The sequence below is a fragment of the Pantherophis guttatus genome, chromosome 16, assembly GCF_059756535.1.
Source record: "Pantherophis guttatus breed Tessera chromosome 16, ASM5975653v1, whole genome shotgun sequence".
Lineage (NCBI taxonomy): Eukaryota > Metazoa > Chordata > Lepidosauria > Squamata > Colubridae > Pantherophis > Pantherophis guttatus.
The window spans coordinates 5,735,307-5,752,782 of record NC_142078.1 but is presented as its reverse complement, the minus strand read 5'-3'; the positions used below and the strand labels follow the sequence as shown (position 1 = coordinate 5,752,782).

General features: G+C 44.8%; 1 protein-coding gene across 6 annotated transcripts in view; it reads right to left on the bottom strand.

The window, feature by feature from the left end:
* Nucleotides 1-3,155: 3,155 nt before the first annotated feature.
* COQ4 (coenzyme Q4) overlaps nt 3,156-17,476 on the bottom strand; it is a 32,938-nt gene continuing 18,617 nt past the window's right edge. For 4 of the 6 annotated variants that reach the window (XM_087879521.1, XM_087879519.1, XM_087879517.1 and 1 more), the window contains exons 2-8: nt 15,716-15,812; nt 13,170-13,334; nt 12,506-12,602; nt 10,711-10,813; nt 8,022-8,151; nt 5,658-5,751; nt 3,156-4,807 (exon numbers count right to left, since the gene is read on the bottom strand). In XM_087879521.1, coding sequence (XP_087735647.1) covers nt 4,645-4,807; nt 5,658-5,751; nt 8,022-8,151; nt 10,711-10,813; nt 12,506-12,602; nt 13,170-13,334; nt 15,716-15,797 — 834 coding nt within the window. In that variant the 5' untranslated portion in view covers nt 15,798-15,812 and the 3' untranslated portion in view covers nt 3,156-4,644. Of the gene's footprint in view, nt 4,808-5,657; nt 5,752-8,021; nt 8,152-10,710; nt 10,814-12,505; nt 12,603-13,169; nt 13,335-15,715; nt 15,813-16,857; nt 16,965-17,476 lie in introns of all 6 variants that reach the window. The other 2 variants (XM_087879523.1, XM_087879522.1) reach the window with 1 other exon arrangement.

Below are 17,476 nucleotides of genomic sequence, written 5' to 3'. Positions count from 1 at the left end.
CACTTTTTTTTCCCCCTGGCAGCATTTTTTTAAAAAAAAAGAAAGAAAGAAAGAAAGAAAGAAAAAAAAGAGCCGCTTTTGGAAAGAACTTTTTGGGAGGAGGAGAAAAAAAAAAAACTTTTGGAAAAGTTTTCTCCCACGCCTGCGCGCTTTCTCACGGGAGGGGGAAGAGAGAGAGAGGAGGGAAGTCAAGTCCTTCTGATCACCCCCCACCCCCCCCACTTTCTTTGCTTCCTCCCTTTCGCCTCCCCGGAGTTAAACACCCCCCCCCCCCAAAAAAAGGACGAGGTGGGTTGCATTGCAACTTCTGGTGGCAAGCAGTTCCGCTGGTTCAATCAAGCAACCGGAATAGAGCTGGAAGGGACCCTGGAGGTCTTCTAGTCCAGCCCCCTGCTCAAGCAGGAGATCCTATACCATTCCAGACAAGTGACTGTCCAGTCACTTCTTAAAACCTCCAGTGATCCACCACTTCTGGTGGCGGGCTGTTCCACTGGTTCATTGTCCTCGCTGTTAGGAAGTTTCTCCTGAATTCCAGGTTGCTTCTCTCCTGGATCAGTTTCCATCCCTTGTTTCTTGTCCTGCCTTCTGGGGCTTTGGAAAATAAGTTGATTTTCCAACTTATTGCCCCCCCACTTCTTTGGGGCAGCCCCTCAAATACTGGAAGACAGCTCTCAAGTGCGCCGCGGTGGCGCAGTGGTTAGAGTACGGTACTGCAGGCTCCTTCTGCTGACTGCCGGCTGCCTGCAATTGGGCAGTTCGAATCTCACCAGGCTCAAGGTTGACTCAGCCTTCTGTCCTTCCGAGGTGGGTCAAATGAGGACCCAGATTGTTGGGGGCAAGAGGCTGACTCTGTAAACCGCTTAGAGAGGGCTGGAAAGCACTGTGAAGCGGTATATAAGTCTAAGGGCTATTGCTATCTTCCTTCCTTCCTTCCTTCCTTCCTACCTCCTCCTGATTTCACCTTTCTTCCTACCTCCTCCTGATTTCACTTTTCCTTCCTTCCTTCCTTCCTCCCTCCTCCTGATTTCACCTTTCCTTCCTTCCTCCCTCCTCCTGATTTCACCTTTCCTTCCTTCCTTCCTACCTCCTCCTGATTTCACCTTTCCTTCCTTCCTCCCTCCCTCCTGATTTCACCTTTCCTTCCTCCCTCCTCCTGATTTCACCTTTCCTTCCTTCCTCCCTCCTCTGATTTCACCTTTCCTTCCTTCCTCCCTCCTGATTTCACTTTTCCTTCTTCCTCCTGATTTCCTTTCCTTCCTACCTCCTCCTCCTGATTTCACCTTTCCTTCCTTCCTTCCTTCCTCCTCCTGATTTCACCTTTCCTTCCTTCCTCCCTCCTCCTGATTTCACCTTTCCTTCCTTCCTTCCTCCTCCTGATTTCCTTTCCTTCCTTCCTTCCTACCTCCTCCTGATTTCACCTTTCCTTCCTTCCTCCCTCCTCTGATTTCACCTTTCCTTCCTACCTCCTCCTGATTTCACCTTTCCTTCCTTCCTCCCTCCTCTGATTTCACCTTTCCTCCCTTCCTCCCTCCTGATTTCACCTTTCCTTCCTTCCTACCTCCTCCTGATTTCACCTTTCCTTCCTTCCTTCCTCCCTTCTCCTGATTTCACCTTTCCTTCTTTCCTTCTCCTTATTTCACCTTTCCTTCCTTCCTCCCTCCTCCTGATTTCACCTTTCCTTCCTTCCTTCCTTCCTTCCTCCTCCTGATTTCCTTTCCTTCCTTCCTTTTCACACTTATGACCGTTGCAGCATCCCCACGGTGACGTGACTTTCATTTGGATACCTGAGAACTGGTTCATACTTACTGCCTCGTATCCCGAAGTCACACGATCCTCTTTTTGCGACCTTCTGACAAGTCAATTCAATGGGGAAGCCAGATTCCCTTAACAACCGGGTTACTGATTTAACAAGTGTAGGGATTCGCTTAACAACGAACGAGGCGAGGACAGTCGTAAAACGGAGCAAAGCTCGCTCAACAGATTCCTCCCTTAGCAACATAAATCATAGGCTCAATTGTGGTCGTAAATTGAGGACTACCTGTCATTGCTTTTGCTATAAGGGGAAACTGTTTCAACTGTTTCCATGTAATTTAGAATTACAGAGTTGGAAGGGACCTTGGAGGTCTTCTAGTCCAACCCCCTGCTTAGGCAGGAAACCCTACACCACTTCAGACAAATGGTTATCCAACATCTTCTTAAAAACTTCCAGCGTTGGGAGCATTCGCAACTTCTGGAGGCAAGTTGTTCCACTCGTTAATTGTTCTAATTATGGCCCTTCTGTTCAAGTATTTTGCATAGTTGTTTTTTTAAAATCTTATCTAAGTTAGGAATATATAATAAGATTCCTCCCTGACTGGAATGCCTAAACGTTGTATTCATTCTCCCAGGGGAAAAAAATGTGCTTCCCTCCTCACGCTCACCAAAATATTTATTACAATAAAGTTATCTTTGTCCCACTAAGCCAAAGTTGGTTGCTGAATAAATCCCCAATTGGCTGAGTTCCCCAAAATGTAACAAAATCGTACAAGCAAGGATTACAAGCCACCATGGCTAGCTTCGAACCCTTTTTTTTTTTTTAGCCCGGTGTTTGAATTTAGACGATCTTTTAACGTCTGTAAAAATATATATAGATATATTTCCCATAAATTGGCTGAGTTCCCCAAAATGTAACAAAATCGTACAAGCAAGGATTACAAGCCACCATGGCTAGCTTCGAACCCTTTTTTTTTTTTTTAGCCCGGTGTTTGAATTTAGACGATCTTTTAACGTCTGTAAAAATATATATAGATATATTTCCCATGAATTGGCTGAGTTCCCCAAAACGTAACAAAATCGTACAAGCAAGGATTACAAGCCACCATGGCTGGCTTCGAACCCGTTTTTTTTTTTTAGCCCGGTGTTTGAATTTAGACGATCTTTTAACGTCTGTAAAAATATATAGAGATACATTTCCCGTGAATATAAACCATGGTTAGCAAGATCATTCGTAACAAAACGGGACGTTGAGCTCACAGTGGTTAGCCCATTATTTATTAAACCGTGGTTTGTTGAACGAAGCACCAATGCTGAATGATTCGCAACAAACAAGCCATGTTGTTGGCTTAGGTACGGTTGTGTGAACCGGGCATGTACAAACCACCGTTTAAAAACACAGAAACCATTTCACAAACTTTATTTAAAAACCGGAATGAGAAGCCATATATAAAGATATTTAAGGAGAAGGTTCGGGACACACAGGGTATTTTAAAGGAACCGGAAACCCCGGAACGTAAGATAAAAATCTACGAAGTATCGCCACCCCATCGAGAATGTAAAGAGTAAAATACACCCGGTTAAGACGCAGGTGATTAGCTCTGCATATTCGTACCTGCCCTGCGATACAAGGACTTGTGTAATCCAATTTATCACTTCCATCTGCTCTATGGAGGGGATTTCTTGTAAACAACTCGAGGCAGAAATAAGATCATTTTTCTATCCTTTTCTAGGCTGGGCATCAAAATAAATCTTCATTGGGGTTTGAGCGACAAGAAGGGATGAAAATCATTGGAAAAGATTCAGGATCGATGGGTTGGAGGCAGGGATGGTATTCACTTACCTCCCCTACCGGTTCGCAAATGTGACCGTGCTCGCGCTCGTCCATGCATGTGCGCGGCCTTCCGCGCACGAGCTTTGCTTGCGGGTGTGGCTTGCACGCAGGCGCGCGGCTAAAAAACGTGCCTAAATAGGATAACAATGAGCAGGAATCAGCAATCTGGGGCTCTGGAGCCACATGTGGCTCTTTCACCCCTCTGCTGCGGCTCCGTCACTCAAAATATGCGTCACAACTGCCAATGTGCGACACCCGCTGGCACGCGATTTATTGAGCTTTTCAACCTCCGGTAGGCCAACCATGGATAAATCCAAGAAAATAAAAGTTTCAGAAGAAAACAGAACGTTTAATTCTACTACATATGCTAGTTTTGTGGCTGCTCAAAAAATAGTCAGGCACGGGAAGGGTTTTGTGGCTTCCGGTGTTTTCTTTTATGTGGGAAACGGGTCCAAATGGCTCTTTGAGTGTTTAAGGTTGCAGACCACTGGCATAGAGCTACCCGCAATTTCCGCTACCGGTTCGGGCGAACCGGTCTAAACCGGCGAAATACCACCTCTGGTTGAGGTGAGGCTTTGAAGGGCATCCTACACTCTCCGATCCAAACCCACAAAGGGGGCTTGCGAGAACGAACAACATGCTAAGAGACGTTATCCATTTATGGCTTGTGAAAACTCAGCCATAAAAAAAAAAAAAATCCAAAACTCTACGTATCTTAGGAGCCGAGATCTAATTTCAACAGCTGTTTTCATCGTTTCAATCTTTTCCCGCAAAGGGTACCATCAATATCTTCTCCATTTATTATTGTCGAGGTTGCAATATTTCTGAGTTTTGTATGAATGTTTTTTTTTTTGTTTTGTTTTTTTCCTTTTAAACTTTCTTTTAAAAGTTTTACAGGCCGAAGAAAAAGAAGTTGGGGACGGGGCCACTGATGAAGACGACGGGATCCCAAACCATCCTAAGCTTCGCCGGAGGGTTTAATTTCCAGAATTTAATTCTGGGGTTTCCTGAAATCCGGTTGATTCCGTCAGGTGGTCTCCTGTTTCAGCCGTGGAAGCTCAAACCTGAATCCCAGGAGGCGGCAGAATGCCGATTTCACGGCGAAGTGATTCTACCGTTTGCTCCCAACGTTTCTCGTAATAAAAATTCAAGATGCAGGTTGCGTTTTGTCCGCTCTCAACGGCCCACGGGATGAGCTCCGCGGTCAAAAGGTGCCACTTTCTGGGAAGGTGGGGGGAAAAGGAAGGAAATAAAAACGGGAAAACGATTTATTTTATTTATTTAAAATAGAGGGGGTGGGGGAAAGTAGAAAATAAAGATTAAAAAGCTGCTGCATTTTGAGACTCAAAAGGTTTTCTTCGCTTCCGGAGATCCGACCTATATAAAGTTGTCTTAACAGGTGGTGTCTTGTTTAATCCAATTTAATCCTAGCGATTTAACAGAGCCCTGTATTAAAATTTAGGCATCGGATTTCTCTAGTCTATTTCCCCAGGTTGTTTTTAAGCCTGGATAGTTTAAAGAAACATCACACAATATCCTTTCCTCTGTTTAACTGACTTTTCCCACCGACTGTATAGCTGCTACGATCTTACAAAGGAGTTTTTACCCGCTGCTAACAAAGCAGTGCCCGATAAATTCTTATGCTTTTTGCGTGAATTGTACAGCTGCAGAAACTCCCAAAGAGAAAAGAAGACACAAAACTTCTTCGTATATTGGGGACATTCCTTATTAAGGAAGCTTTTGGACCAAAAACAAGATCTTTATAAAGACTTTTGCAATTCCCGTCTTTTGTGCACCCTTTTAATCTTCTCGGATTTTTTTCTTTTTAAAGATTAAGCCAAAAACGATAATTAGAAGTTAGGGCAGCTGCTGACACCTTGCAAAAGGCAAGGCAATCATTTTCAAGGAGCAAATTAGCAAACCCAAACGATCAAGCAAGGAGAAAAGTTTCACCCAAGCTTCACACCAATGCAATGGGTGTGTGTATGTGTAACAATGAGTATCAGGGCCATGATTTCAATTGGAAGATATGCCAGCCAGCAAGCTTGCGTTGATAAAACTCTCGACTGACCTGGTATTTAGGCGTAAAGGACCGAAGAGGGCTCCCAGAATGCACATGGGCAGGCCAGTCTGGACAGCCTCAAACCACTTGACCACCACTTCCCCTAAGAAAGAGCATCAGAGAAGCAAGAAAATCAGGGAGCCATCTCGGAGGAGCCATTAGAGAATTAGAGAAACGTGGCTTGCACCCAGCACAGGAAGAAAAACATCAGAAAGAAACTTTTAAGACTTTGCCTTATCTTTTTTTTTAGGGATAAGGAGGAAACAACATGCTTTTGAGATTTGGGTTCTGTGGCCTGGATTGCCAGAGGAGAGACGCACAGGAAGTCCTCGCCTTACAACAGTTCGTTTAGTCCACGAGGCAGCAAAGCTGGCTGAGGAATTCTGGGATCTGAAGTCCACGAGTCAGCAAAGCTGACTGAGGAATTCTGGGAGTTGAGGTTCACAAGTCAGCAAAGCTGGCTGAGGAATTCTGGGAGCTGAAGTCCACAAGTCAGCAAAGCTGGCTGAGGAATTCTGGGAGCTGAAGTCCATGAATCAGCAAAGCTGGCTGAGGAATTCTGGGAGCTGAAGTCCATGAATCAGCAAAGCTGGCTGAGGAATTCTGGGATCTGAAGTCCATGAATCAGCAAACCTGGCTGAGGAATTCTGGGATCTGAAGTCCACATGTGAGCAAAGCTGGCTGAAGAATTCTGGGAGCTGAAGTCCACAAGTCTTAAAGTTGCCAAGGTTGGAGACCCCTGCCTTAGAGGATTTGTCTTTAAGTGGCTGAATTTTTTTGTTTTGTTTTTTTGTTTTTATTGGATTTATATACCGCCCTACTCCCGAAGGACTCAGGGCGGTGAACAGCCACAGAATAAAACACATAAATACAAAAATTTAAAACAGAATAAAAACGAATTAAATAATTTGTCTGAGACAAATTTAAAATACCCAATAATTTAAAAACAAATTAAAATTTACATTTAAAAGGGGAAAAAGATTTAGGCCAGGCCAGCTTGATGAAATAAGAAAGTCTTGAGCGCGCGAGGGAAGCTGCGCGGATCCGGGATCCTCCGTATCTCCGGGGGGGGGAGATACGGAGGGAGAAACGAAACTGGGGGAGGGGGGTTTCCAGAGAAAATGCCCACCTAATGGAAAGAGAAAGGGAATGTATGTAGAAGGGCAAATATCTCAGCCCCCGTTGATCTAAAAATAAGGCATATCGGAATCCCTTCGCCAGGCTGCTGCTACGAGAGAGACCAGGGAGTGATTCATCCTCTCCACCACTTTAAAAATGCAAAGATTTGTTGCTTCACACTCAGCCTGGATTGCTCAAAAGGTGGTTTGGAAAAACAACGTGGCCTTTTTTTTTTTTTTGCTTTGAAAAATCCCAGTGAATCACAACCTTGGGCAGAGCCTGAAAATAGGCTAAAGGTTGGCCGTGCCCGAATTTCAACACCCTCGGCCTCGCGTTATCTGCGGTCCATCAGCAGTTTTTTTTTTTTTCCAAAAGGGAAGGGTGAACAGCTCTTGCGGTTGGAGCAATTATAAAGCTACATCGTTCATACACTCGTTGGGAATTAAGGAGGAAGGTCATTCAATCACCTGTTTGATGGCATGGAGGCTGGATGTTTCCAGAAGGAATGAAGTGGAGGAGTAGGGAGGAGGAAAGGAAAGGAAAAAGGGGAAAGGGAAGGGAGGAAGGAAGGAGTTGGAAACAAGAGAAAGGAAAGGAAAAAGGAAAGGAAAGGAAAAAAATGAGTGAATAAAGGAAGGAAGGAAGGAAGGAAGGAAGGAAGGAAGGAAGGAAGGAGTTGGAAAGGAAAGGAAAAATGAAGGAAGGAAGGAAGGAAGGAAGGAAGGACTTGGAAATAAGACGGAGGAAGGAAAGGAAAGAATGAATTGAAGGAAGGAAGGAAGGAATTGGAAATGAGAGGATGGAAAGAAAAGGAAAGGAAAAAAGAAAGGAAAGGAAAAGAAAAGAAAGGAAAGGAAAGGAAAGGGGGAAAAGGGGAAAGGGAAAAAGGGGAAAGGAAAGAGAAAGAAATGGGAAGATCCAAAGATTTTGATAAGAATTGGGAGAAGTAGAACCTCACACGTGTTTATAGAGGGCAGACAATTGACATTTCCAGAGTAGTGACACAATAAAACCCTTCTCTAGAAAAGCCCTGCCTCCTTCTGCAAATGAAAATCACCCCCAGACTGAGAATTTTAATCCAACCCTGAACACCCCCGGTCTCATTTTCCAGTTTTGGCGAACATCGACCTCAAGCAGGAACGTGATCCTTCTCAGCTCCCGCCTCTCGCGCCCCTGCAGCTCAGGCCTCCCCGAACCCCCCATGATGGCATGACGACCGCAAGACGTACCCCCTGGCTGTTAAAGACAACTCACCAAGCATGTTGGTAGGCATGCCGAGGAGGGTGTGAAGCAGATCGTGGACTTCCCGGTATCGCTGGATGACGTAGGCCAGATCTTCGTCGTCTATGAACCGGGCTGGCATCCTCGTGTCTGGAGAAACCCTCTGCCCGTCGGGAAATTAAAAAGCAATGAAAAGCAAATGTTAAATTTCCTAGATAGGGAAGGCCCTAGACAGGGGTGGGGGGGTTCGCAGGGGTTCGGGAGAACCTCTAGCTAAGATTCTGTGCAGTTCGGAGAACCCCCAAATCTCACTTAGGAGTTTCTGGTCAAGATAGATAGATAGATAGAGAGAGAGAGAGAGAGAGAGAGAGAGAGAGAGAGAGAGAGAGAGAGAGAGAGAGAGATAGAGAGATAGATAGATGATCGATGGATGGATGGATATGATATATATATATATATATATATAGAGAGAGAGAGAGAGAGAGAGAGAGAGAGAAAGAGAGTGAGATAGATAGAGATAGATAGATAGATAGATAGATAGATAGATAGATAGATAGAGATAGATAGATAGATAGATAGATAGATAGATAGATAGATAGATGATCGATGGATGGATGGATATGATAGATAGAGATAGATAGATAGATAGAAATAGATAGATAGATAGATAGATAGATAGATAGATAGATAGATAGATGATCGATGGATGGATGGATATGATATATATATATATATATAGAGAGAGAGAGAGAGAGAGAAAGAGAGAGTGAGATAGAGATAGATAGATAGATAGATAGAGAGAGAGAGAGAGAGAGAGATAGATAGATGATCAATGGATGGATGGATATGATAGATAGATAGATAGATAGACGATCGATGGATGGATGGATATGATAGATAGATAGAGATAGATAGATAAATAGATAAATAAATAAATAATAATAATAATAATAATTTTATTTCTATACCGCCCTTCTCCCGAAGGACTCAGGGCGGTGTACAGCCGATTAAAAGCACAAGACAAACATCAATTAAAATTATTTAAAATTATTAAATAAATCCGGCTCAGTTTAAAACCCCAGAAACTTAAAACACCCAAGTTAAAATTATTATGTTGATAGCCCGGCCTGGCGGAACAACAGGGTCTCTTGAGTGCACAGCGAAATACCCGGAGGTCGGAGATCTTACGCGTTTCCGGGGGGCAGTTCATTCCACAGGGCTGGGCTTATTTGTTTTATAAATACCTTAAATAAAACTACCGATAAATAAAACTAGGTTGTAATTCGAATCTGTGTTAACCTTGGGAGCCTTCGATATTTGGGAAACTTGATTTCAGCACAGTTGAGGGGTTATTCCAGAGAAGCGGGAATTCTTATTCCCCAAAACAGGACTAGAAATAACAGGTAGAAAATCCTTAACGAGAGATCCAACCTAGAACTAGAACCTAGAACCCCCAGTGATGGGGGTTGCGTGTGTGCATGCATGCCCAAACCTATAATTCAATGCCCCCGTGCCCTCCCCCCCGCTTTTGGCACGTAACGGCAAAAAGGTTACTGCTGGGCCCGGTAGGCCTGTTTTTTCACCCTCCCCAGGCTCCAGGGGTTTTCTTGGCGCCTGGGGAGGGCAAAAATAGCCTTCCCCACCCTCCGAAGGCCAGAAACGGCCCATTTCCCAACTTCCGGTGGGCCTGGACAGCCCAAAAATCAGCTGGCCGGCGCGCACATGCATGCATGCGTGCTAGAGCCAAGCTAGAGCAACGCTCGCATGCCCACAGATATGGCTCCACGTGCCACCTGTGGTACGCGTGCCATAGGTTCGCCCTCGCGGACCCAGAAGAAATTTCCTCACATGGAAAAATTAATCAGTGGAATGGCTGCCTCCATACATTGTGTGTTTTCCATCCCTGGAGCTTTTCAAGAAGAGACTGGACAGCCATTTGTCCGGAATGATACAGATTTCCTGCTTGAGCAGGGGGTTGGATTAGATGACCTCCAAATCTCTTTCCAATTCTGCTATTCTGTATTTTTTTTTTGCTACCAGTGGCTCGTTTCTCAAATGTGGGGTTACAGTGCCATCTAGTGGCTGCGAATGGAAGTTTCCCATCAAGGCAATTTGGCAAAATTAACTATCGTTACAAATGGAAATAATGGTGGACCGCACATGACTCCAACGCATCTTGATTTTAACCGCCATCAGATGAAACCGCAACAGCTGGATTTGGGGTCCCCAGGCTATGGGCCTTCTCGGTGCTGTTTTTGCTGCTGCTGTTGCAGTTCTCGACAACATCGAAACAAGTTTCGCACGAAAGGGATGTGAAGTACGGTATTTATTGTGGGATCCCTGGAGCTCCCTGACCTGGGTTTTTTTTCCCTGCAGAAGTTTCATTACCCAACTAGGTAACTTCACTAGTGCCAGAAGTGGGAGAGAGAGAAACCCCCTCTCTCTTCCAGCACTGATGATGTTCCCTAGTTTGGGTCATGAGACGTCTGCAAGAAAACCACCAAGCTCAGAGAGCATCAAGGACCCCACATTCCTCCTCCTCCTCCCTTCTAGCACTGATGATGTTCCCTAGCTGGGTCATGAGACGTCTTTAAGAAAACAACCAAGCTCAGAGGGCCCCAAAGACCTCCCCCGCCCCCATTAGCTTTGCAAACGAAAACAGAAATTCACAATGCATCGTAGGACAAACGCTCTTTGAAAGCTATGTTGTCACAGTACCCACATTATTATCCAAAAAACGAATGTATTCTCGGCCGAAGGTCCCGTCGGGAAGCCCCCGAAGTCCAGCTACATCCAGGGTGGAAAGGCGGATCCGAGGCCGTTCTCTGCGAAGGAAACCAACGGAATTGAAGGCGGCAGCTCAGCTCGTGAAAATGGACATTGGATACACAAATGGACGGATGAAAGAGCTACATGCGGCTCCAGAGCCGCGAGTTGCTGACCCCTTGGGCACCGCACGTCGCGCTTTCAGCCTCCAGACGCGTCCCGTTTTCGGGTGGCGATTGGTGGCGATGGGCTTTGGTGATTCCCCACAGCCGTGAAGGGCTCTCCGATGGAGAGTTTAAAGGCTGAAAATGCAACGCGCAGAGCTCAAAAACACAAGCCATTGTCTGCAACCAGGAAGAGGAGGCCGAAGGAGGGGGGCCAGCGGGTGGGCGGGGTTACATTTGGAGTATAAGACACACCCAAATTTTCAACCTTTTTTAGGGGGGGGGGGGAAAGTGTGTCTTATACTCCGAAAAGTACGGTAAATAAACTCAGCTTTCTGCCCCCAAGAGTACCGGTAGACCTCGACCTATGACCACAATTAAAGGTGCACGGAACGCTCTTACCTTCCCACCAAAGGTGGTCCCTATTTTTCTACTTGCATTTTTTAAGTGCTTTCGAACTGCTAGATTGGCAGAAGCTGGGACAAGTCACGGGAGCTCACTCCGTTACGCGGCGCTAGGGATTCGAACCGCTGAACTGCCGGCCTTTCGATCGATATAAGTTTAACATCTTAGCCACTGAGCCACCGTGTCTATGACTCTCTCTCTCTGCCTCTCTCTCTCTCTCTCTCTCTCTCTGTGTGTCTGTCTCTCTCTCTCCATATTGTGTATATATATATATATATTTGTTTATGTAAGTTTTCACGGGTATGTATGTGTGTATAGTTAATATTTCGGGTTTCTTCCCGTGTAATTGTGGATATATCCCTAAAAGGGTAGAAGCGACGTTTCGGCAGAATCCCATCTGCCATCATCAGGCTTATGCCAGTAGTCATTTTGCACAATGACTACTGGCATAAGCCTGTTGATGGCAGATGGGATTCTGCCGAAACGTCGCTTCTACCCTTTTAGGGATATATCCACAATTACACGGGAAGAAACCCGAAATATTAACTATACACACACACATATATATATATACACACACATACCATTTCCCCGAAAATAAGGCATCCCCTGATAATAAGCCCAATCAGGCTTTTGAGCACATGTGCTAAAATAAGCCCTCTCCGAAAATATTTAAACCTATTTTAGGTTCTATTTAATTGGGCCAAACTATGTTATAATAATAATTTTAATTAGCAATTTTATGATGTTTGTGTATGTATATTTTTCTTGACTGTATACCGCCTTGAGTCCTACGAGAGAAAGGCGGTATAGAAATATAATAAATAAATAAATAAATAAATAAATAAATAAACAAACGCAGAGCTGGAAATCAGGTAAGACGGCAAGAGGAGCCCCATCTTACTCCACGCGCCCCAAAATAATAAGACCTCCCCGAAAATAAGGTTTATTTCAGGGTTCAAAAAAAAATATAAGACAGGGTCTTATTTTCGGGGAAACGCGGTACATACATACATAGTATTGTATACAATCCTATGTATGTATTATACATACATACATAGTACTGTAGTGAAAATGTGTTCACTAATTTACACAGGTGGGGTTTTAGATTTATCTCCTCAAAATCATTCATTTGTCCAGGCTGCAGGCTAAAAGAAAAGAGGGGAGGGGGTTTCCACTTACAGTAGGACCTGTCTTCCTTCTGGGTCCCTCTTCATCTGTTCCCAGAGATTCTGTAAAGCTATTGGACCCGTTGTCTCTCCAAGGACAGCTATCATATCTGGAAGGAGGAAGGAAGAAAGGAAGAAAAAGGAGAGAGAGTGATACAACACAAAAACGTAATACCAATAGCATTTAAGACTTATATACCACTTCATAATGCTTGTCATGCCCCGGTCAAGAGCCTGAATCTGTGGAGGAAGACGAGCTGGAAATTGAGCCGAGGGAAATCGAGGTGCGGCTTTGTTGGCTTAAGAGGAAAATGGGAAAAAGTCAGCCTAGTCAGGTCAGGGCCTTTCAGGTTTGGGGCAGCTTGTAGGCAGGAAGTGGGGCAGGATGACCAAGAAAAGCTAAGCAGTGAACATGAGACAGAGCTCAGGAGATGAGCAAGAACCATCCCCTCCTGATCCTCGAGCACAGAGAGTGGAGAGAAGGCGAGAACAGCGCAGTAAAATCGGCCGCTGCTCGCTTAGCTCTCTTGCTTAGCATTTTGTGATTGTAAACGGACGACTACCTGTACAGAATTTGCAATATAACTAGACCAGGCTGTAAACCATCAGGGCAGGTAGCTGGAGTGTGTGTGTGGAGATCTTCAAAGTAGCCGCAAAAACCACAACCCCCAGCTCACCGTGACGATAGGGGTTGTAGAGAGACATGAAGGCCGATCCGGCGGTCAGCAAGCATTTTTGCAAGAGGCTGGTGGGGATGTGGTTCGGATAGAGGGGGAAATTGTTCGCTTCTTCCAGGGGGCTCAGGAGGGCTGAGAGGGGGCTGGTGTGGCAAATCGTGCGTCCTGTAGGGAACAGAAAGGGTTAACATTAGAGAATCAGAAATATGTCAAGACACCGGCTTGCCTTCAGAAGTTATGGGCGCTTCATCACTGGAAGCTTTCAAGAAGAGACTGGACTGCCATCTGTCAGAAATGGTGTAGGGTCTCCTGCTTGGGTGGGGGGGTTGGACTAGATGACCTACAAGGTCCCTTCCAACTTTGTTATTCTGTTGTTGTTGTGTTTTCCTAACTTCCCAAAGCTCTGGATTGAGGTCAAAACACAAACAATGTTTAATACATTCTTTTTTTTTTTTTTGTGGGTGACCTATATATGACATCCTGTATGCAAACAGGGACGCTGTGGCTCAGGGGCTAAGACGCTGAGCTTGTCGATCAAAAGGTCGGCAGTTCGAATCCCTTAGTGCCGCGTAACGGAGTGAGCTCCCGTGACTTGTCCCAGCTTCTGCCAACCTAGCAGTTCGAAAGCACGTAAAAAAAAATGCAAGTAGAAAAATAGGGACCACCTTTGGTGGGAAGGGAACAGCGTTCCGTGGGCCTTTGGCGTTGAGTCACGCTGGCCGCATGACCACGGAGACGTCTTCGGACAGCGCTGGCTCTTTGGCTTTGAAACGGAGATGAGCACCGCCCCCTAGAGTCGGGAACGACTAGCACATATGTACGAGGGGAACCTTTACCTTTATGCAAACAAGGAAGATCTGTGGACTTCAACTCCCAGGATTCCATGCTGGCTGGGGAATTCTGGGAGTTGAAGTCCACCTAGAAACAGAAACTTCGATCTAGGGTTTTGGGTGAGAACTTAATCGCTGTTTCTTGATGCTGGCCACTTGAAAGAGGTCTGGATAACTCCCAGAAGTCCACGCTGGCTGGGGAATTCTGGGAGTTGACGTCCACCGATCTTAAAGGGACGAAGCTTGACAACGATGTCGACTTTTTGATAAACACTTGTATTTAAAGGAAGGCTTTGCTTTTCACGAATTCTGGGGGGATGAACGATTAGGTATGATTGACGTTGTTACCACACCTCTGTGCGTAGTTACTTCCTTCACAACAGCAAAAAGAACACCTCCATCTTTTGACCGACCTCTTTCTCTCTTTCAGTCTGTCTCCACCCGAGCTACGTTTCAACATTGCAAAAATGTTGGGATTTAATCGGGGAATTAAACTCCTCCTTGAAACAATTAAAGGTTTTTCACTCATCCGGGGATTTGACGAAAGATTGCAACCAGAAAGAATCATTCTTTCCTCACCGCAGAAGCCTCATCGCTGATCACTGACCAAACAGGGCATTGAGCTTTTGGCGAGGACCGGAAAATATTTTTGATGCTTTATTGATTTTTATGGCGATGTCTTTTCGATGATTGCGGTGAGCTGCCCAGAGCCTTTGAGTGTCGTGTGCCATACAAATTTCCTGGATTAGAATAGAATAGAGTCGGAAGGGACCTTGGAGGTCATCTAGTCCAACCCCCCACTCAAGCAGGAGACCCTACACCATTTCTGACAGATGGCAGTCCAGACTCTTCTTGAAAGCTTCCAGGGATGAAGCTCTCACAACTTCCGAAGGCAACTTCTGTTCCATGGGTTGATAGCTCTCTCTGTCAGGAAATTCCTCCTTATTTCTAGGTTGAATCTCTCCTTGATCAGTTTCCATCCATTATTCCTTGTCTGGCCTTCGGGTGCTTTGGAAAATAGCTTGACCCCCTTCCTCCTCTCTGTGGCAGCACCTCAAATATTGGAAGGCAGCTATCCTGTCTCCCTTGGTCCTTCTCTTCACTAGCCATGCCCAGTTTAGTTTCCATCCATTGTTTCTTTGTCTTGCCTTCTGGTGCTTTGGAAAATAAATAAATCGCCCCCCTCCCTTTTCTTTGTGGCACCCTTCAAATGCTAGAAGACTGCTATCACGTCATTAAAATCAAACTGAATTAAAACGCAGCACTGCTAATGTTAGCATATTGGTAAGAACATGTGTAAAATATCATGATCTGTTCCAGAGATGGGTTTCAGCAGGTTCTGACCAGTTCTGGAGAACCGGTAGCGGAAATTTTGAGTAGTTCGGAGAACCGGTAGTAAAAATTCTGACTGGCCCCGCTCCCATGTATTCTCTGCCTCCCGAGTCCCAGCTGATCGGGAGGGAATGGGGATTTTGCAGTATCCTTCCCCTGGATTGGGGTGGGAATGGAGATTTTACAGTATCCTTCCCCTGCCACACCCACCAAGCCACACCCACAGAACCGTAAAAAAAATTGAAACCCACCACTGACCCGTTCCTCTACAACGGAAGAGCTTGACAAGTTGCCCGACTGCAAGGTGAGGGCTATATAAATGTGATATTTTTTTTAGATCAGAAAGTGAGGAGTTTGGGGAACGAGATCTGGATCAAGACTTGCCTGCAAGCCAGCTGGACTCTGGACCCATGTTCCCTATCCAAGGCAGGAATCTCAGAGCACCTCTGGACAACAGCCTGTGCATGGTTGGGATTTTCCTCTGCGAGGCAAAATTGTGCAAAAAGAGGGTTTTTTAAAAAATAATAATAAAATAATGCATTTTTTTCAGAGCAGGGAAAGGTAGCCCAGAAGGCTATCAAAAGGCATTGACAAGCAAAGGATGGGGAAGGAGCCATTTCCAGGTTTGGATGCGGTGCTGCAGCGCCACCATCTGGCCAGAAGTGGCAATCAGAAAAAAAGAGAAAGTGGAGGAGAGCGCCCTCTAGTGGTCACTCAAAACAAGACTGACTCCAAAGGAATCCGTAGCGTAGGCAAAGCAGGAAAGGAAGGGTTTTTTTTTTTTGCTGGGATTTAAAGGACAAATCTTGCGAAATTGCTGCGGATTTTGCGGGATGGCAAAGCGGAGCAATTCCCCCCGTTTTGCAAGGCAAGAGGGAGAAAGGAGAGGGGGGGACAGTACACGCATATAGGACCTCAGACACCCCCCTACTCCCAACTGTTGCATTCTGCTATGAAGGCCAACGTCCACCCTTCCCATCCAGCAGAAAAAAAATCAGTAAAGCAAAGCGGATTCGCTTTGTCACCTGAAAGTAACCAGAATTTAAATTATTCCATATAATGAACCAGAAAGTAACCAGAACTTAAATTATTCGATATAATGAACCAGAATGTAACCAGAACTTAAATATTTCATATAATTAACCAGAATGTAACCAGAACTTAAATGATTCCATGTAATTAACCAGAAAGTAACCAGAACTTAAATTATTCCATATAATGAACCAGAAAGTAACCAGAACTTAAATTATTCGATATAATGAACCAGAATGTAACCAGAACTTAAATATTTCATATAATTAACCAGAATGTAACCAGAACTTAAATGATTCCATGTAATTAACCAGAAAGTAACCAGAACTTAAATGACTCCATGTAATTAACCAGAAAGTAACCAGAACTTAAATTATTCGATATAATGAACCAGAAAGTACCCAGAACTCAAATTAGTCCATACATGAACACACAGCAGTGATCTTAAAAAGGTAATAAAATCTACGAAAAAGAAAGAAAAACAAATATTGTACCTTTATAGGGAGGATACATGAGATGAGGGTGTGGCTAACTGATGAGGCCTTATAAGGCCGAAATAGATCTATCTTAGTCTCCCAATGGGCAGCAAAGGGTCTGCTGGCTGCCAGAAAGAGAAAAAAAAAGCCCAGAAACTAGTGAATTGTGTTTTCACTGAACTAGGGCTGCATAACATCTTGGTTTACGTAGGTAGAACCTGGCTAAAGAGAAAGACACACACACACACACACACACACACACACACACATATATAAAATACAGCAACATATATTACATTTTACTGCAATTAAGACCTGAGTGGCGTAGAAGGCTAATGCCTTTAACATCCAGCTGCCTGCAATTTTTTTTTTTTTAAATTTGATTTATATGCCGCCCTTCTCTGGAGACTCAGGGCAGCTTACAATGCGTTAAGCAATAGCCTTCATCCTTTTGTATATTTATACAAGGTCATCTTATTGCCCCCACAATCCGGGTCCTCATTTAACCTATTTTAGAAAGGATGGAAGGCTGAGCCAACCTTGAGCCTGGTAAGATTCGAACCTGCAGAAATTGCAGGCAGCTGTGTTAATAACAGGGTGCATTAAACCACTGTACTACCAAGGCTCAATTACTGCG